Below are 20,810 nucleotides of genomic sequence, written 5' to 3' on the forward strand. Positions count from 1 at the left end.
ATTTGGGTTTCATACCATTATCTATAGTGGAAGCTGCAGATCATCGTTTAGCAAAGTGCCCTGGAAAGGCCAAAGACACATTTTTCTCATTGGCACAGTTGATGTGGGGATATGCAGAGATGTACTTGTAAAATTGACAGGCTTTTTGTAAAGCCTACAATCTGTTAATTTAGTTTCTATTAACTTGGAACTGCAATGCATGTGCATTTAGAGAAAACCCATCAACACTATAAAAGCCCTGGTGTAATATTAGCTCTAATACAGCATGGGACAGTACTCTTTTATTGTGGAGGTTAAGTAAAAAGCAAGCTGTGACATAAAACCTAGGTAAGGGTTTGGAAAGCAGGGGGCTGGAAAAAGTGTGAGCGTGAAAGTGAGGATAGGGAACTGGAAAGGAAGAGTAGAATCTGTGAATAGAAAGACAAGAAAAGATGGCCTTGTCCCATACAGTCCTTCTGTAGTAATGCTGTATTCGGCGCACAGGAGAGTGCAGTGTAGTACCACTGCTGCCTTTGTTGTAGGGGTCAGAAGGAATGTAATGAGGGGTGGAAGAAATGCTTGCTGTACTTAACCATGTTAAGATACTGAGTGTATCTTAAGGCACTTAAAGTATGTTTTTCATGCATTATCACTGGTATGTATCTAATTTTTCAAGTCACTGACTTAAGGTGTTTGTATAAGATTTACAGATGTGCTAGCTGTTTACAACCACAAATGTAAAATGGAGACAATGCCTCCATCCTTCCCCTTCATTTCACATGAATGCAAGGCTGTGAAAATACCTAGTCAGTGTTTGTAAAATACTCAGTATAATGGTGAGAGATGTAGAATAGGCTGTGAGGAGAGTTCTATACTGGGGCTTAGGCAGTGGGCAGCAAATAAGAAATTGAGAGAAAACAGAACAATTTATACTAGTGAAGTATCATTCTAGGTCATTATTATTAACTTAGGTCAACTAACTAGCTTATTGTACCAGTAGGGGTAGTTAGATTAGATACAGTCTGTCATGTTTTACATGATACAGGTGCACAAACCCAGGCAAAATCTAGGCTGTTCTCTGGCTAATGTGACAATATGCAAATGTTGTGCATATGTGCCACAGCACAGTAGGGCAGCCTCTCCCTAAGGGACAGGGAGCCAGATGTAACACAGTGGCAGGCAAGGGCCTTGCTACCTGGGGTTGTTCCCACAGTACCTGAGCAAAGCAAGCAGAGCAGGCTGGGGTGTAGTCGCCAAATTCAACCAAGTCTAGTCTTTGTGCTTCAATGATTATATCTTTTATTTGCTTTTCCACCTTTTTGGCTTGCTTGAGTGGGGAAATAATTCTCCTTTAACATTGTACAGATAATACTTGATATGTTGTGAGTGATGATGAAGTAGGTAATTGTGACTAGATACATAAAGTCCAAGTTGAATATTTCTTGTAACCTTGTGAAAGAAAACTGGAGTAAAGGTAAACGATTAAAAAAAAAGAGAAGTGATGAGTTGAAACCAATTTTAAAGGACAAACTTCCTAGAAAACAAAGCAAGTAGAGAAATCTCTCATTTCCTTTTGTCTTTCCTGTTCTACCAGAATTAAAGCTGCTCTGCGGGGCTGATTTTCTACAGACATTTAAGACACCCAATCTCTGGAAGGAAGAACACATCCAAGAAATAGTGGAAAAGTTTGGTTTGGTGTGTATTAGCCGTGCTGGCTCAGATCCTGCTACGTATATCAATGAATTGGACCTTTTAACTCAATTTCAGCACAATATCTTTCTGGTGAAAGAATGGGTTCAAAATGAAATCAGTGCAACGCAGATACGCTATGCCTTGCGCAGAGGATTAAGCGTAAAATATCTTGTACCAGATTCTGTTATATCCTACATCGCACGCCATAATATCTACACAGAAGAGAGTGAGCAGAAGAATGAAGGTGACTTGCTTCAGCCTCTTAAATTGCATAAACCAGTAAACCCACTAAATGACTGATGTCTGTAGTGTGGGAAGTGGACAGACCTGACATTTTTTCATTTAAAGTTCTTGAGAGTTGTTTCTTGTTAATGAGGGGAAAGTACATCAGTCCAAAACTTCTTGAATTCGTGTGGTGTTTTAAATTCATGGGTTTGTATGTGGTAGTGCTTAAGCAAATCGGGATGCTCAGCTGCATAGCTTAAAATGTTTAAAGAACAGCTTCCTTAAGAAAATGAAAGAAATAAGATCTTAACAATAAATATTAATATCCAGTAGTACTTAAGGGTCAGACATAGTACTTTCCTGAATTGTAATTTTGTAATCCTACAGACAGTTTGAGCATGAAGATGCCTTACTGCTCTGAAGCAGCAAAATAAAATGTACTGTAACTTATATCTATATATATTTTTAAATATGTATTACTGCTAAACTTTGACTTTTTAGGACCCTGAATAACTTTTTGTGTTTTGGCAGTTTGGACGAAAGATGGAAATAAATCTTTCTTTCATGCAAGCACTTAAAAATGAATGCACCATTCACGTCAGCTTTAAGCCTCCAGATTCACAAAGGACAGACAGTCCTCATCCCCGGGTTTAAAGTGGGTCTTTGCTTCTCTGATCCAGAGTCTTCTATAAGAGTTAAGTAATTGCCAAAGCCCTGGAGTGGATAACGTATCCAAGAGGAGCTTCAGCTCTACCATTTGAAAATACATGATGGAAAATAAATGAAAATACCTAAGAGGCTATCACAGTATTTGCGCCCTAACGTTAGCGAGAAAAATCCATTCTCCTATATGTTGGTTACCTATTGTGCTGGTTCAGTCTATCTTATTTTAGACAGAAAACACCTTCAAAGAAGATAGAATCTCTAGAAACTGCTACTTCTGTGTTTCATGTTGCTTAAATTAACTGAAAGCATGCGTTTATCAATATACAGAATTAACTATGGCTTCTTAATGCAAGTTTCCACCTGACTGGCCCATTTTGATCCCTGTTGGCTAAACAGCTTCCACTGGTAGTTCTCTAGAATGAAGGAGCTTGTAGAACAAGTTAAAGTAATGCCAGACACAAATTGCTTTCACTGAAAGAGTCTGTATGATTCTTTTTCTGAAAAGAAGGCATGAAGTAGCTGGAACATATTCGAGGAAGAAGGATTTGCCTCAAAAAAACCCACAAGATAAGTACTTGTATAACTTCGGCTAATACCCTAACCTAAAGCTATTTAAAAGGTTTTTTTTCTGAATGGCATGAAAAATGAAGAGTAATATGGTTAAAATGGATCTCAAGATAATCAGTACCCCTACAGAAGTTGCATGCAAGGTAAATGTTTCATTCTGGTTAAATCAAGTCATCCTGCTGTCATTAGAAATCTCAGAGGTTCAGCCTTGTGGAAGGATTTAAAGGCAACACTTCAACAATAATCGGATTAGAAGGACTTGCATAGCTACACGGTCTAAAAAAGAGATAAAAGAAACCAGAGTTCAAACTCGCCACAAAGAAAGGCAGTGAGCTGAGTGGTGCAGAATCAACACACTGTTCTGAGACTTTTATTTTGAGAATTATCTAAAGTAGGGATGCCTGCAGATTTCAATGGTTACTGGAAAATGGTCAGCAATGACAATTTTGAGGAGTATCTGAAAGCACTGGGTAAGGTTCCCTTCATGTTTCTTTAATAAATAATCAATAAATGCAACCTTAGTCCTTACATGACTCTATTTTTTTCTTGTACAGTCATAAATCATTTTTGTGAGAAATATTTTTTTCAGGAATGCACTTTAAGAATTGCCTTACGCAAAATTGTTTTGTCTTAAGCAGCCTCTGCTTTTTACCATCTTGAAGCTTACATTAACAGAGATTAAACTACATAGCTTGAAGAGGTAAGTGGCAGATTTCAAACTTAAAAAAAAAAAAGCGTAATTTGGAAAAGAGTAAAATTTGTATGTGTAATAAAGAGACAATAATGTACTCCATGCAATTTTGTGTGTTTGCATTTGATGTGAAGTGCTACTATTTCTATAGAAATATTGAAGGCCTTATTAGCTGTCAAATAGAAGTGATATTTTTTAGGATTCTACATAATCAGAAAATTAAAACATTAACTTATTTAAGTTAAAATAATTAGGTTATGGACTTTTTCCTGATGAGAAAGCTGGCTTGAAAGATCTGGACATCTATTTATCTTTCTTTGTTTTAGTTCTCCCAAGAGCTACAAGCTTCTTTTTGTAGTAGACTTTTCTGGATTAAAATAATTCTTTCTCTTTTTCAGATGTAAATGTTGCTGTAAGAAAAATAGCAAACTTGCTAAAACCTGACAAAGAAATCCTTCAGAATGGGGATCATATGATCATTAAAACGCTAAGCACTTTTAGAAACTACATCATGGAATTTGATGTAGGAAAGGAGTTTGAGGAGGATTTGGCTGGGGTGGATGATCGCAAATGCATGGTAAGAATTAGAACTGTAACAACAGACAAAAAAAGTAGAATATTAATGGTCTGAGGCCTTTTGCAGACCACATCTGTTAATTTTAGGAATAGCCATACAAAATGGCTATCTCTATACTTCTCAGTTTGCTGAGATGCACACACAGTTTTTAGCTTGCTTTTACATTAAAGGAATGCTAGTTTTAATCAGGAGCACAAAAAAATTTTATCAGTGAATGAATAGTAATTTTGGTGAAATGTTACTCAATTATACTGGGATATTTGTTAGTCAAAAAGACGTTTAGGTTCAGACTTTCAGAAACTCTTCACTGAGTAATGTTTTCCACTAAAGGAAATCCACTGATTGCAGGGTCAGGCACTATTGTGTAACAGTGGCCAAGTGCTTAGAAATTACAGCTTTTCTTTTTTGTTCCTGTTCCTGTGCTCCTTCCTTCCCAGGTGGATTTATTAGAGCAGATGCGTTAATTAGCCTACTGGAACCAATCTTACTGCGATCAATAAGCAAACACTGAGAGCCTTATGAGCTCTTTTTGCTTGCCAGAGAGATAATATTTTCTAACTTACAACTGATAAATACCAGTTAACAGGGGAAAAACTTGAGAATATCAAGTTTTTCCCTGTGAGTCTGAAAGCATGACACCTGCAGTATTCTACAGTGAAGTTGATAAGCAAAGGAAAATTACCTCAAGAGGGACTATAGAGGAGAAATCAAGTAAAAGAGAATTAATAGGTTTCCATTCTTAGAACGACAGTGCCGTTTAAAACCGATACTATTCCCTAACACTAGGATATGCAAATTTGCTTTTGCTTTGGTGGCACCAGGAAAGGGAAGGATCATGAAGATCAGAAAAAGAGAATGGCTAGCTACTGAGTGCCTCAGCTAATCCTTCTGTATACCTTATTGCAGACGGTAGAAGTGTGAGAGTGTGCAGAATACAAAATTCACAGAAGGGAAAAGCAATGTGTGTGTATAGGAAAGTGCCCCAATGTCATAATACATTTTTGACTGCTGGCAGGCTCTTAATCAGGATAATGAGGTCCAGATCCACTGAGTAGTTATTGACCCAAAGAAAGACTTAGGTGGCTAAATTACTATCAAAGATAGCAGCGTTCAAAACATCTGCTTAAGCGCTAAAAATGTCTGAAGTCCTCAAATACCATTAAATTCCATCTAAAGGAGGACTAAAACATCCTATACGTGGCAGAAAGAAGTAACTGTGCTCTGAGGCTGTCTAGCGTGTACCTGCAATGAGTTCTTGCAAAATGTGTCTGACAACCAGTGTGCTGAAAAATTGGATTCAGAAGACGGGGAAATGTGACCCTTGCCTAGTCCTGCTTTTGAAATGCTGAATAGATTTAACACACAACTCTTAATTTCCTGACAAATAGCCTGATTATTTCATTATTTGTAGCAGGCCAAAATTCTCTACCCTATTTTTCTAAACTGAGTGTTAGGGAAGAATTCAAAATGTTGAACCGGCAAGAATAAATTAAAGATATATTATTCTAGTGACTACAACAGCTATTTGATTTGGAGTGGAACCTAGTTCACCCTACTTCCAAGGGTTGCTTAAACATTTTATCTATTGACTGTTTAGTGCAAAATACTTACTTGGCCTTGGAAGCAGAAGGTATGAGCATCTTCTTGCCTTTTCGAAAAAATCCAAGAGGTAGTCACTAACCCTGACTTTGTTTTGTTAAGAATGACTAGGCATGTAATTCCACAAAAACTTTAAGAAATCCTCCATATCTCTTTATGGCCTCCAACAAGAGATACCAGCTGCAGCTGTACGGTTCGAGTCACTGATCACTTGTTCTGTATTTGCCTTGTAGCAATGTATCATACTTTATAGTTCAAGTTTCTTATTAAAGATTTATTTTCTACATGAGACCTCAGTTTTCTCAAAGGCAAAGCAGCACAAGAAGCTGTCTTTCTTAAGCCACTGCAGCCAAAAATCTGATAACCTTAATGTTAGCCAAAACTTGCAGTTGTTAAACAACAAAGTAACTCCAACCGGCCAGAAAGAGTCTTGTGAGAGAAGGGTCATGGAGTGATACAAGAGATACTAGACCACTCCCTGAGTGGTGGTAAAAGCAAAACCACCATAAAAGCAAAGGTTGAATATCATTCTTGGTGTTCCCTTTTCTCATCTGTGCCTTGTTAAACTGCATACCATAAATGGCTTAATCATTAATAGCCAACCTATGTAATGGGAGAGATTTGAATCAATTATCGTTATTTGGATTGTGGACTGAGCAGACCACTGGGCAAATTTTATCCATGTGGCTCAATGTATGAGAAGTGCAAAGTAACATGGATAAGACAAATTACACATTAAACATTAATCTATATAGCAGAGCAATCATCAGGAGACTAGAAGAAATAACCTTAGAAGTAATTCATCCAATAAGTATACATCGTTTTTCTTTTAATGAAAAATATATCATCTAACTAGAGTTAACATATCAGTAAAAATAATATTGGCACAGTGAACAGGTTAGATCTTGTGTATAATTCACTGAAATTGTGTTCACATTTCAGTTCTAAAACACGTCTTTGAGTCAGTCAGGGTAGAGTGTAACTACAGTAATTCGAAATCAATACTGTCTGTAATGAGTAAAGGCTAAAAACTTTTGCGGATACTTATGTTAGAAGTAAGTCGAAGGTTTGACAGTAGGAATTGATACTCTCTGATAGTATAGGACCCCTCCTTCATTTCAGTTAGGATTTTTTCATTTTTGTAGTTGATCACTCCTGGAAGCCTGTTTGAACTTTCTGGAACAGTGGGTTAATTGAGCTGGATAAACCTTAGCAGTTTCAGTTTGTCCTTTTTTTTGACCTTTTACTATCGCTTCCTTGTATGCAACATGTTTTTAGATTATTCCGGTTTTCTTAAGAGATATAGGTGACAGCAATTGTTGACATCAGTTCCTTTAAGATTTTGGTTCTTTTGGGAAATGAAAATGTGCTACTTTGGAATCTGAAGAAACTTGAAAGCCATTCCAGTTTAGTTGAAGATGCAATTTCTGTTCTGTAAAACCAGAGATTAGGATAATTGACCACACAGATGTGTGAACACAGGAGAGATCGCTAATCACAGTGCAAGGTACTTCCAAGATGACAGTTGATACTCAATGCTTTCTAAGCATTACTGAAACCATGTATGGAGCAAGCTGTAGCACAACCTCGTCTCTTAAGAAATGCAGACAAGAGCTCTGGATTCACTTAGCTCCGTAATGCTATTGTGCTTCTGGAGCTTTTCCCTAGAGATTTTATCTCCTGGATAAAAGTTAAATAAGAGTTTCTCTGCTTGGCAATTTTGTGAAAAATGTGTTTCTGCAAGTTTAATCATACCTAATATTTAGGGTTGTTGAAAACTTGGCAGTTTGAACTACAAAGGTAAAATAAAAGCTTACATATTCAGGAGCATATTTTATTCTTTGCAAATGTTACAAGGTGGACATTAGATGGAGTAGCAAGAATATTAGAACATTAATATTGTATTACTTTATTTCTCATATGATGTGAAGTTTGAATCAGACCACTTGCTAAAGTTTCTGTTAGTTCAAAAAGTTTGTTCACAGTTTTAATTGATTACATATATCAGATGTATAGTGTACAAAACCAGAAATTTAAAGTTAAATGGATAACTATGGCTTTGGTATTTCCCAAACTGAGTATTTGATCCTGCTATCTTCATTCTCAGCGAAGCTCCAGCCTCATAATGAAATTTCCTCAATTTTAAAGATAAATTCTATTATCTCTAGTTGTGATTAATTTAGTGAGTGTCTCAGGTATTGCACTAAGTGTAAGACCTTGTTTCATGCACATAAACTTCACTGTGGAAAAAAAATTACTGTGCACAAAAGAGGCAAGACCTTATTGAAACAACAGTTAACTGAAAACCATCTCCAAAGTATGTCTTATTCATTACCAGATAATTTTGCTTCCCTTTTTCATGGTCAGTAATAAACGGTGAAGCTGAGAAAACATCTGCAATGTGAAATATGTACCAGTAAACGTAAGAACGGGGCAGGATCTGACACTAAGCAGCAAAGTTAGCCTTATGTACATTCACAGTGTATTTGCTTAGTACATCAGTCAAAAGTTTATAAAAAAGTTAATTGAAAAAACTTAAAGGCTGAAGTTTCATGTTCCAAGTCTTTGCGATCAGTGAATCAAACCAGACTGAGAATGGAATAGCTCAGATGCAAAAATTACTTCCCTAACATTTTTACTTTTGTAATAATTTTGCTGCTAAAGTCAGAGAAAGTTTTTGCATTGTAATTTTTCTCTGCTGTTCAAGCATTTGAATGAGACTGAATTGCTTTAGCGCACACTATCCACAATTGATCTATCTTTTGACAAGTGCAAGTTATCTGTTTAAAAAATCAAGGAAGAGTCTGTGTTCTAAATATAGAACAGCAGATTTTCTTGGATAACAGAAAACATGGTTAGTTGCATTAGAATTGAGTATTTGGCTAAGCAAGTGAAGGATGGTTCAGTAATTGAGAGTCTTGTGCTCTTTGGCATAGTAATTTTCTTCTTACACTGAAGAAGGAAAGGAAATGACAATGACTGGGGACTGGTAAACAGATCAATCAGCATGAATTTGAAACTGAAGATGGGAAATTTTATATATTAACCATTTAGTTAACCAAAACAAAATACAAGCAGAACATAACCATGGATAAGTTATCAAATGGGTGTTTAGAGTTCCATTATTTGAACTAATATAACTTTTAGTCATAGGTAAGACTTGCTGGGGTGGAGTAGGGTGAGAGGTGGATTTGGGAATTGTAGAAGTCACTCATCGGATCTATCATACATCTTCCTCATACTTCATATGATACTTCCTGATAGTTATGAAGTATCTTCCTTTAACATTTAAGACAGCCACGTAAGGATTGTTCATAGGTGCCTGACCAATCCTTGTGTCACACAAATCGGTGCTAGTTACATGTGCCGTATCCTAGTGAAAGGTGAGTTGTTTGAAACTGATCATAGCTCTGTTTAAATAACAAACACGCTTAATGTGAAACTGATTCCTCTCTAGTTTGTATTCAGGAAAAATGCAATGAAGTTTAGTTGTTCTGGAGATTGCTTGATTTATACTGCTGCAAGGTCAGAATAAAGCCCTGTTACGAAATTACATGGCTCGTGAAGCTTATTTAACTATTTAGGCAGGGTTTCTCTGTTCACAAACGGTATTCACAGCTGTTAATCTAGTTTAGGGTAGGTATTGGAATGAAGACTTTGCTGCCAGAAAAACAACAACCAACAAACAACATTCCAATCCTTGGAATTTCTGTAGGGATCCCCCACAGGGTGAGAAGACTCAAAATAAGTTGTGCCTGTCTAGTGGGATGCAGGATCAGCAATATGTCTTTACTTGATTCCTCTGATTAAACTGTTTTGTTTCTTCACCTCTTCAAATGCTGCCCTTTTCTTTTTGGCTTGTAAGTATTTTTTCATATACTTTGGAACGAGCATTGTTCTCAAATGACTGTTGGGAGGTGTTTTTATGTCATTGCCTTTGTGTATATACAAGTCTTCTCTCAAATCTAGTGCCCTCTCTCTCTGCAGTACTGTAAATTCCCCAGCTGCTTTTTGGAATAATCTCTGACTTGGGGAGGGTGGGGGTGGGGTATTTTAAAGGAGGTAGCCTTCATGTAGGTTTTTTTGATACTCCTGACCTTTTAGAAACTGCTGTCCACAAGTGAGGAAGAAGAGTCCTCCAGTCAACCCCTCTGAGGCCCCAGAGAACAGAGATCCTCTCTTGGATCTGTCTCGGGCTCTCTAAAACTGGTTCATTCAGTCTCTGAGCCTCAGTAAAGGGGAAATGTTACCTTCCTTTCTGCCTTATTTCACAATACATGCCCTTTTGGCATTACTGCTTATTACCTGTAAGTGATGGGCTCAGCACATTTGCGTGGTGATACCAAATAAGATTTCTAGAATCTTTTGCCATATAATTTAAGATGTCATTAACTTCAAATTTTGCAGCGCTGGCTTCATGTCTAAAAGCTGAGACTGATCAGAAGCTTTGAGCTAGTTATTCACAAAACCGCTGCTGACACACTGAAGCTTTGTCGGGGACGTGGTTTTGGATGGGCTTAGCTTTTTGTGAATCCTAAAAAGCTCAGAGAGTTATGAATGCAGAAAGTGCAATCAGAAAGAATCAGCTGAGAACCTGAAAACCAGATTTACCAAATCCAGTTTTGAATGACAAACCATTAGTATTATGTACAATTGCATCTTGGTAAAATTAGACAGAAGATAAGTCAATTATACACATTTATTTAAACAGTAAGTGTCTTAGAATTGATTCCGTTCCTTGCACGAAGTGAATTGGATGTGCTGTTTCATACTTTTTTTTTCTGGCATAGGATATACACAAGTCTTCCTATTTTTCTATTATTTGTATACCGTTTTATTTCATAAGAAAAAAACCACACCATTGCTAAGAAATAAAACATTATGCACTGTCCAAAATATCGATTCTACTCCTCCTCCCACATATTGCCAGCTGCATAGTCTGGAGCTTTGGCACATTTACTTTCCTGCTCCCTGGAACGTGTCTCTAGTCATTGCTTTCCTTGATTGCTCTTATGAACAAGGATTCAAAATAAGGAATGTGAACATTTAAGATCTCATCCGATGTGACAGGAGCTTACCCTTTGATCTAAAATCTCTCAGTCCAATCCTAAGACCTTTTGCTAGGAATGGAGATGCTGACAATCATAGAAGCAAAATACTGTTTCTAGAAGTGTCTCATCTTTTGATTACAATGACCTTCAGTAAGCTTATCAGTCAGGTACAGAATGCTCACATTAGAACCTGCTTGTCTTTCAATAACAATCTGAGCAAGTTTGTAATGACATGAATACATTTTGGAGTCCTGTAGCTTTAGATACCTATTATGAGACATCACACCTCCCAGCTGCACAAGCAGCTGAGAAATGACTTGTATCGTACTACCAACCGTTTCCTACGAGTTCACTTTGGGAGTTCTGTTGATGTGTGGCTAAAAACGGGAATGATGAAATGGGAGGTTAGAGTTATGAGTGCTGGTTCTCCAGGGTTGAACTGAAGTTGGTAAGGGAAGGAAAGGTTGGTATAGACTTTATTATTCGACCTAGCTACAGGATGGCTAAGTATGTATAGCCTTTTTCCAGCAACAGTATCTTGAGATAAGGTCCAGGAATACTACCACTAATTTTTCTGTTGGATTTGTCGTTGTTTTCTCAGTAGTTTATCTGTCTGTCACCAACCTGCCAGATGCAGATTTGATGAGATAAAAGGAGTTACAGGATGGAGAGAGGACAAACCCTGAACATGGTTGTAGCCCTGCTGGTAGCAGTGTGCAGCATGCCTCCTACACGGAAGGGCATAGGTAGTGACTACAATGTTGCAGAATGTCCCTTCACAGTTACATTAGATTTTGTCTGTGATATCAGCATTAGTTTGTTCCGTCAGCACTTCATTTGATGAAAATTTTCCTTGCAGACTGCTTACCAGAGGTTTTTATATAACTTTGAAACTCAGTACATATGAAAGTGCTGTATCTTTAGAAGATACTATCTCGTTGGATATATTGCCATATTTGACCAAAAAATTCTAGGATATTTTCTTTGGTGTTATTTGTAAACACAATACAGGGCACAGCTGAAGTTGGATTTTCCTGTCTCATCTGATCTAAACAATTAATTTCCATTATGATTTAAGAAGCATTAAAAAATTAGAGTTGTATATGTAAAAAGTTGTATTGTAAAATGACTGGTCATTTTCCTAAGCAGAGAATTACTGGGTTGAGATGGAGCATAGAGTGTGTCATGCAGTTTTACAGTATTGCAGTCTTTTGCTGCACCATGATGTAGAGACAACACTCTGAAGGGAAGTAGAAGGAAAACAGAACTGGTGCTGCTGTGTTTCTCCTACAGATGGGAAATCAATTACATATTTTTGATGAAAGCTGTTAGCTGCAATTCATATTTGTAAATGCCATGTGTCAAAATCTATGTAGCATTAACAAAAAATGTTCTTGGACTGCTTTCAAAAAAAGAAAGTTATTTTCTTTCATTCACCTGTAAAATACATTATGTATCTTCAATTGTAGAGCACATGACGCAAGCAAGCATATTAGGAATAGCCAACACAGGAATGAGAAACATTGTGCAGAGCCGGCATCAAGTGTTTTTGCACTTAGACCTTACTGGGAAATGTAAAGTTCTATTATAAAATAGTTCATTTGATGAATGTTTAAGTAAATTACAAAAGTCGGTATCTCTGGCTGTAGGTCAGTATGACTCGCCAGTAAAAGCTGTAAGTAATATCTATTGTAATTCTGCAAGACTTCACTACTGTTATTGCTACTAGAGAAAATGCAAATACATAATAAATAGGTCTTTGTTTTTACTAAATATTTCATTTAATAAATCTACCTTGTCTCATAACTGAAAACAGTAACAAGAATACTTTAATTATAATTTCTTCTCACTTTAATTTTCAGGAAGATGGTGTTGCTATGCATGTGTATTTAATCTTCATAACACAAAGAGATTAATCACTAACAAAAGTATGTGAATTTCCTTTTATTAAAGGAAAATATCTAAGTACACAAAAAGAGCATAAGACTACAGAAATCATATCATAAAACTAAAGAAAGTTTGAACACTTTTTGTGTTCTTGGGCTTCAAAGGCTTCTTCACCTTCCACAGGAGTTCCATTCTTTATTATTAGAATTTTTGAGAAAAGTTAAGTTGAGGCAAGACTCACTCTATTTATCTCACTCCAGTATCTTTCCTTGTGTTCCTTCACTATTTTTAATCACGTTATCAACCAATTCCATTAATAACTATTTTCTGTTGAAGTTGCCTACAGAATTATATGCATTTGACCTAAAAAGTATTCATCTTAGGTTGATTGATCAGGTAGTAAGTAAGCAACACTTAAGCTCGCTTATGACAAACTAGATTATGTGTTACTGAGTTGAAAGGAATAAATGAAGTCTTCCATTTATCCTACAAATACTGCAAGATGCTCAAGAAGGCAGGAGCCTTCAGTTTTAGAGAAATGCTACATTTTCATCTAGTCACCAGGAAATTGCAGCTTTCCAGTGTCCTCAAAGTTTGTCTACTTCTCCTCTTGCTTTTGGGGGAAGATGAAGAATGGGAACTGTCTGCCCAGGGATGCTGTGCTCACCAAACCCTGGCAAAGAAATTTCAGCCATTCCAGATAGAAGACAGCAGCTCAGTCTCTGTATTCAGGGCAACCTTAGGTAATGCTCTTATCGTTACGGTGGCCAACAATTACAAAAGCCAAATTTTCTAAGAAAAGTTGCTTTACATAAAAGGTAAAGCATTTCTTTATCTTGATCATGAGCGTGTGTCAGGAGAGGAAAACAACAGCAACTAAAGGTTTGTACAGAACTGCCTTACTAGTCTAGTCAGGTGCTTGACTCCTAATTATACAATGGTGATATCCTGATCCAGTCTTTAAAAATAAATCTCTGCTCTTATATACAACAAAAGAGATGATATGTAGTAACATTTGCCCTACAGTGGTATTTTTGGAATATTACTATTATGTTCTGACTCATATATTTGGAAATGTTCTAAGGCAAGCATTGCTGTATCTTAGCTGTTGGTAAAGGGTGGACTTCTAGCAGCAGCCAGCGCATAAATACCAGCCACAGCAACTCCAGCCTCAACCAATGCTCAATGTGTGTCTCAATAGAGATATCTAGAATGGAAGAACTTATTTCTATCTGAGTAAAAAGAGAAGTTTCTATCTTCTGTATTACTAGTGTCTTTTATTATATGAGACATTATAGTTTGACCTAAAGAAAGAAAAGATAAAAATGCTGCTGATTAACCTTACTGTCATAAGTTGGTTGTCCTGCTAACAAAGAAGAGGCTATTATGTTTTCCTGCAATATAATCTGTCCTTTATAACCTTCATAGCAAAACAGCCACATACAAAAATCAGAAACTGTATGGTTTACTCATATCCCTTCAGTATTTATATTTCTCAAAGGGAAGGCAGAAGATGATAACGGAGAATATTGGCTGATAAAAAAGCTTGGTTAATGGCCTGTGGTATTATACTTTTTGTGGTTATCGCCAAATTGCCAAAAGCGATATCTAATCTTGACTGGAAAAACAAGAAAGCCAGAGAAAAAAGCGTGTTGTTTCATCTCAGGAAACAATTTCAGTCACCCTTGGAGGCTGAAAAAGTTAACATTTGCTTGCACTGCTACAAATATTTCTCAGTTGCTCTCAAGTATAGTAAAGTAGCGAATATTATCAAGACTAATAACTTCGACAACTGACTTTAAACATTAATAGTACTAATAAAGTTGAATCTTACTTTATGATGGTATATTGCCTTTGAATTCACATACAAATGCACAAAATTTAACTATTAACCTAGTCTAATGATTAAACTATGCTGAGCTAATACTCGATGGATACAAATAAGTGCATTTATTAAGCAAAGTTGCATATACAAATTCTATTTTCTATAGTATCCCTCACATCTACAAGTCATCAGTAGAAATAATGTTCATTTTCTGATATATTCGTTTTTCAGACTCATCAGAAAGTCTCAGATTAGATATGTTAACTTAAAAATTAAACATTTTTCACTTTGACTAGTATTATTTATTATCTTTTATTTCCAACTGGATGTCTACAGATTCAAAACAGAGGATATGGACTATGATGATCACATGAACTAAAGCTTTACCCAAATGTGAAGTTCCTGCCTACATGAGCATTTTTTTCATTAAAAGGATATGGCCTTTTTAAAATGTTACCTACTACTTGGTTTAAATACATCATTTTACAAGAGAGAACAGAAGAATTTGTAAATGTATTTTCCAAATCAGAGAAATTTTTAGCAAGGACACATGAGTTTGTCTTTCACAGACCCCATATGGTGCAAGCAGACTATATGGGATCCATAACAATGCCTTGCCTATGGTTATCTATGCTGGCACCCTTTCTAGTGATTCATTTTCCATGCTTGTTTAGTCTAAAGCTTCCCAGGGGTAGAGTGTGCTGGCTGTACTCATTTGAAGATAGTGGCAATCATGGTTATCATTTAAGAATTAATTGTTTGTGACACACAAATTAAATAAATAGGGTTGCGTAGTTGTTGAATGTTGAACAGTTTTTAGTTCCCAGAATGACAAATGTAGGCTGACTTCTTTTCTTAGAAACTACATAGGATGGATGTAGTAAGTTTTCCTTTAATGATACATCAGAATTCATCTTGTCTCCATATTTGACTACTCGTACAGGCAGTGGCCGAATACTTTTACTACGTAGACTGCAATTCCATATTTAGTCCTCAGATTCACTTCAAACAAGGTGGTACAAAAGTCATGTGCTAATATTGATGTTCAGCTATCCTCATGGAGCACAAATTGTGACGGCTCTTCCCCTTCCCTCTTGAGCTATTTTACAGAGTATTGCTTCTCTCTATCATAGGGAGACATGAAAGGTAAATTGTCAGTAAAGACTAATCAGAGTAACAAGCTGTAGGATACACCCTCATACATTTAAGTAGTTTTATGAATCAAGTTCTACTGAACTACTCAGGACAGCACCAATATTCACAAAAGTTGAATCCTGCAACACCTTACTCTCACTCTTATTCTGCCAGTTCTGGCTGGAGTAGTTCTCCAAGCTACAGTTACACAAAGCAGGATGCTGGCGAAGTTACCAATTTGCTGATAATTCCAAACCACTCTACTCACTGCCAAAAGGCAGATTAAGACATGGGGGAAAAACAGCTCAAGATTTAAAAGCCTTGTTCATCCATAGCTGCCTGTAGGTGCATACTTTTTTCAGGTAGAGCAGCTGGGGGAATCCTTCTTATGGTGGAAAAAACAAACTGAATCTCGAGTTTTCAGCTCCTTTTGCAAAGACAGTGTTAGGCTGCACATCCCTTCTGCTGCTGTATTTGTCTGCAGGGAGAGAGGGGTGTGCTCTTACAATGAATTTTGTGATTTTTTTTCTTGCATTTAAACAGCTTTATCTCATCCTTTCAGGTTTTGGCAGGCAGTTGTGCAGTGACTTTCTATTTAAGCTCATTTATTTTGTAATTATCCTAAGTGTTACAACATTCTACAGTTATTGTTCTTATGAGATACATTAATCATTTATTATATTGGAGAGAAGTTTTGCTTTAAGGAAACTAATCATAATATCAGAGAACACTACAATAACACTGAGCATATCTATTCTGTTAGACCACCGTATCTTGGGATGGAGATAAGCTTCTTTGTGTACAGAATGGAGAAAAAGAAGGTCGTGGTTGGACCCAGTGGATTGAAGGAGATGAAATGCACCTGGTAAGATCATATAACAGGTTTTAAATGCCACTCTATTAAAATGGTTAGATGTAATGCACCAGTATCTTGGCTTACTTTGACATAATTATGTATTGTTGCAGCATTTGGCTTGCTTATAAAGCAACATTTTCATTTGGAGCCATTATGCTTTTATGTCCCTTACAAAGAGTGCCTGATTTCAAAGCAGTATTCTTTCTGTGTTAACTGTCTGTCCAGACATACCAGTTTGAAATGTTTACACCGAGGAAGACATTTAACAGAATGCCCTTCATATTGTCTGTGACATACACAGTATGGGAGCTGGTGAAATTATGCATCCAACAATAAGCCATAAGGGGAAAACACACCATTGTTCTTTTAAAATAATTACAGGCCAGACTGCATTATAGCCTAGAGAACTAAAATAGCAATTAAGTTTTTGAAATGTCATGTTCTTTCAGATCATCATTTTTATCTAAGTTAACAGGACCTGAAAGAAGATGCCTGTTCTTTTCTTACATAGCTCTTTATAGCATCCTTACTCTCTCATCAGTGTGGGTAAAAGGCAGTCTTCCTGCTGAGATAATAAAACTCAACTTCCATTTCTGTTCACTGCTTGTTCAGCAGTCTAAATGGGTGCTTTCTAAATATTCAAATCCATAGCAGAGTTATAAAATCTTTGCAAAAGTACCCTAAACCCCTTATTACTAAACACAATTTTCAGGAAGTACTGGAAGTCCCAGAAACCAGTTTGGGAAAGGAATGTATATGACAGATCTTATCACCTGGACTACATACTTGATATGATGCAGCTAGGGAGAAACTTACTGTGCAAGTGATCATATTATAGCTGAGGTCATGGGCTCACTGAAAGTAAGGTGGAAGCAATAAAAAGGAGACTCCAGAATATCCTGTATATATATATTCTCTCTATACACAAATGCACTACAGTACTTCAGCACTACCTCAGCTGGTGCCATGAGACTAAGCATCAGCCGTGTCAGATTCTCTGCTTGCAGACAGGTTGCATTTAGCCATACAAGGTCTGGCCTAGCAGTTCAGCATACACCTTGCTGCACTCAGTCATACACATAACATGCACTTATCTGCACATATATGAAGCGACAGCACTACTTGCTCTTGGATTTCTTGGTATTGGCATCCTGGTTTCTGTCCCTTGCCAGCTCTGCAATCATCTCTTCCTGTTTGCCATCCCCAACACCAATTTCTTTAGCCCAAATTTCTGCTATCTTTACTCTGATTCATGCTCTAGCCGTACAACCTAGCCATGGACCTCCAAGCCAGACCACTTTCTATACTTGGCCCTGTCAAGAGTTTGATTTTAGAAGTCATGAATTCAGATTCGGTTGCTCAAACATATGGGTCTAGTGCCACTTTAGGTACCCCAAGGTAACCTGACTGATCTGAGGCTGCTTTTTCAGGTTTTGAAGAGTTCTGCGTCATGCCTGCCAGTTCACGCAGGCATCCATGCACTCATTGGCACTTGTACAATTTATCACAATCTGTCTCTCATGTATACACCAGTTAGTATAAAATTACTTCATGCGAAGGAAATAACCAAGTATTTTAGAGGCCAGTCCCCAATATTTCAATTTTATCACTTTTTATATTTCATGAACTTCAAAAGATATCCTCTTTATTTCTTTGAATCCTTGTTAATGTAACTCTCTCCATTAAACATACAGTAAGAGAGTCCCATTTAGCATCTTATTTGTGACCAGCTAATATTACTAGGTCCTGTACTCTTGAGAATCCTTTGATACAAAGGGCAGTTACCTCTAAAAAATTGATACTTTGATAGCTTTATGATCCTATTGAACTTTACACAATGAGCCAAGTGTTAATTTAATTTTTTCCACAGTTCTGTAGAGAGTAGAACCACATCCTTTAGTAGTTTATCGCCTCCTATTTTCTCAATTTCATTCTATGGTCTGTACTTTGTAGTCCTTTTTCCTCCTTAGATTCTGTTTTATGTGAGTGACTTATTTGGCCATTCTCCATTTCCTTTTGAGTTTTATTGCCCTTTTCTATTGTATTGATTGCTTCTGCTCTGTAGGTTTTTGTCACTGTCAGCAGATCTCTTAGCCCTTATTGCGCACTCCTTCTTCTGGGTTACCTATATAGAAGTGAACAAAACAGGTCCTAACTAAAATCACTACATCAGTCTGCTTTTTTTATCAATTCATCATGAAGCACTTTCTTTTACTGTGGACTAGCAATGTATGCCAATAATGTTATTGACTCAGTGTAAGGGTTTTCTTAATATGTCATTTCATCAAAATCCCCCGTAAGAAAATGTACATAACTTCCCAGGAAACTCTGCCTCCTGTGTCCTCAAAATATTCTGACAGCTTTATTAAAAGTCTTACCTTGAAATAGAAAGTACATCCCTTCATACATAGGTCATACATAACCTTTGTCTTTATGTCCCTTAAGAAGTTCCACCTCTTTTTCTTGTTCCGCCAAAACCAGTCAACACCTCCACACATCCTCACACATACTGTGTGCACTTCTCAGGTCTAACTTAGTTTCAGTAATGGAGAAGATTAAACTGCATCTTCAGTGAGATTAGGTAAACAACAGTAGGCCTCACAAATCAGTGCCCAAGATGTAAATATCATTGCACCTGCTTGTGCACAGTTCAGTATGATCCAATGACTAGCAAGGAGAGATTTTTAAAAAGCTCTTGTGGAAAACTAAGAGCCATCAACAGCATTAGACATCCAATATGATCAAGTTCATTCAAAACTCACTGCTGTGCTGTGTTTTATAGACCTAGATGAAATCTTCTGTACACAACTACCAGTCCTTTTCTAGCCATGGTCCTTGTGTTGCTAGAGTGGGGTTTCAGCTCATTTCTGGTTTTGTAGGTTTGAACTACCAGTCATCAACATACAGATTCAGAACTGGTTGTTCAAATCCGTCTCCAAGTAACTTCTTTATGTGTCCAAAACAGAGAATGCCTATTTCAAAGACCTAAGCAGTTGCACATACTGCAAACAGAGAATAATACATCAGGAACATATTTGGCCCTTTAAGATCTGAGATCCCAAAATAACTTCTCTTACTCCACCTTTCACCAGAAAACAAACGCAAACTAGCTGTTTTCTTTTAGGATTAAAAATAGACTAAAATATGTACGAAGCTACCCAATCTGCTTTGATAGAAAGTTGTGGATTCAAATTAAGCTGGACATACACATGAATATATAATGCATGTGTCCTATGTAAAAGTTGTATTTTTTAATTATTTTCTTTTCCTAGGAAATAAGAGTGTGTGGCGTCAAGTGTAAGCAAGTCTTTAAGAAGGTACAGTGAGCCTACAGCTGAGACAGAAGTGAAGAACGGTAGAATTTAAAGATTTACCACCAAATCTCCAAATGCTAGTAATGAACAACATCAGTGACAAGAGCAAACACAGAAATGAAGATCACATTAGAACTGTATAGTTAGACAAAAATATTTTTAACAAATCATTTTAAAGAAATAACTGCAAATAAAAGTATTTTTAGAAATGCTAATTAAAGATACTAAACACTACAAATGTGTGTGTACCATAATTCTTGATTACTCCAACACAGGACTGTTTGTTATAAAACAAGATAATGGAGTTTAAGACCTTGTACGCTAATTTTTTACTTAAAATGGAAATCACCCTTCCATAGCCTTAATAAGGGGCCTTCAGGTAGTCTTGTTTTCAGGTGCTGAATTATAGTTGTAGGGAAGTAAATGAGAGCTGTAGTATATGGCTTACACTTAAATCCTGTTTTCACTGAAGCCAGTAAGAATTTACCATCAGCTCCAATGGAGCAGTACTTCACTGAAAGTATTCCACCAAAAATAAAAATCTGATTTCTCAAAATAAGTACAGATATGGATCAATAATCTGGAAGAACAGTACTTACAGAAGTATGGCCAAAGGGCAATTCTTTTCTAAATGCTTTAGCCAGTATCTGCCCATTTTTTATTTTTTTTTTTCTTATTCTGGAGAAACTAATAGTAAGATCATTGCTAGAAATTGTATATAATTGTACACACACTACACAAAAGATA

At 36.7% G+C, this 20,810-nt stretch overlaps 2 protein-coding genes across 7 annotated transcripts in view; both read left to right on the forward strand.

The window, feature by feature from the left end:
• The window catches only part of NMNAT3 (nicotinamide nucleotide adenylyltransferase 3), a 28,309-nt gene extending 24,384 nt beyond the window's left edge, over positions 1-3,925 (forward strand). For 3 of the 6 annotated variants that reach the window (XM_074154172.1, XM_074154173.1, XM_074154168.1), the window contains one exon: positions 1,574-3,919. In XM_074154172.1, coding sequence (XP_074010273.1) covers positions 1,574-1,971 — 398 coding nt within the window. In that variant the 3' untranslated portion in view covers positions 1,972-3,919. Of the gene's footprint in view, positions 1-1,535 lie in introns of all 6 variants that reach the window. The other 3 variants (XM_074154170.1, XM_074154171.1, XM_074154169.1) reach the window with 2 other exon arrangements.
• RBP1 (retinol binding protein 1) lies at positions 3,527-20,295 on the forward strand. Its single transcript, XM_074154174.1, has 4 exons — positions 3,527-3,599; positions 4,219-4,397; positions 16,657-16,758; positions 20,022-20,295. The coding sequence occupies exons 1-4, from the start codon at positions 3,527-3,529 to the stop codon at positions 20,073-20,075; spliced, it is 408 nt and encodes a 135-aa protein (XP_074010275.1). The 3' UTR covers positions 20,076-20,295.
• Positions 20,296-20,810: the final 515 nt, after the last annotated feature.

The sequence above is a fragment of the Numenius arquata genome, chromosome 9, assembly GCF_964106895.1.
Source record: "Numenius arquata chromosome 9, bNumArq3.hap1.1, whole genome shotgun sequence".
Lineage (NCBI taxonomy): Eukaryota > Metazoa > Chordata > Aves > Charadriiformes > Scolopacidae > Numenius > Numenius arquata.

Coding starts and splice junctions, on each gene's coding strand:
- RBP1 (XM_074154174.1), top strand. CDS start 3,527: ATGCCTGCAGATTTCAATGGTTACTGGAAAATGGTCAGCAATGACAAT. Junction 3,600..4,218: donor GGAGTATCTGAAAGCACTGG/GTAAGGTTCCCT, acceptor TCTCTTTTTCAG/ATGTAAATGTTGCTGTAAGA. Junction 16,759..20,021: donor AAGGAGATGAAATGCACCTG/GTAAGATCATAT, acceptor TTCTTTTCCTAG/GAAATAAGAGTGTGTGGCGT.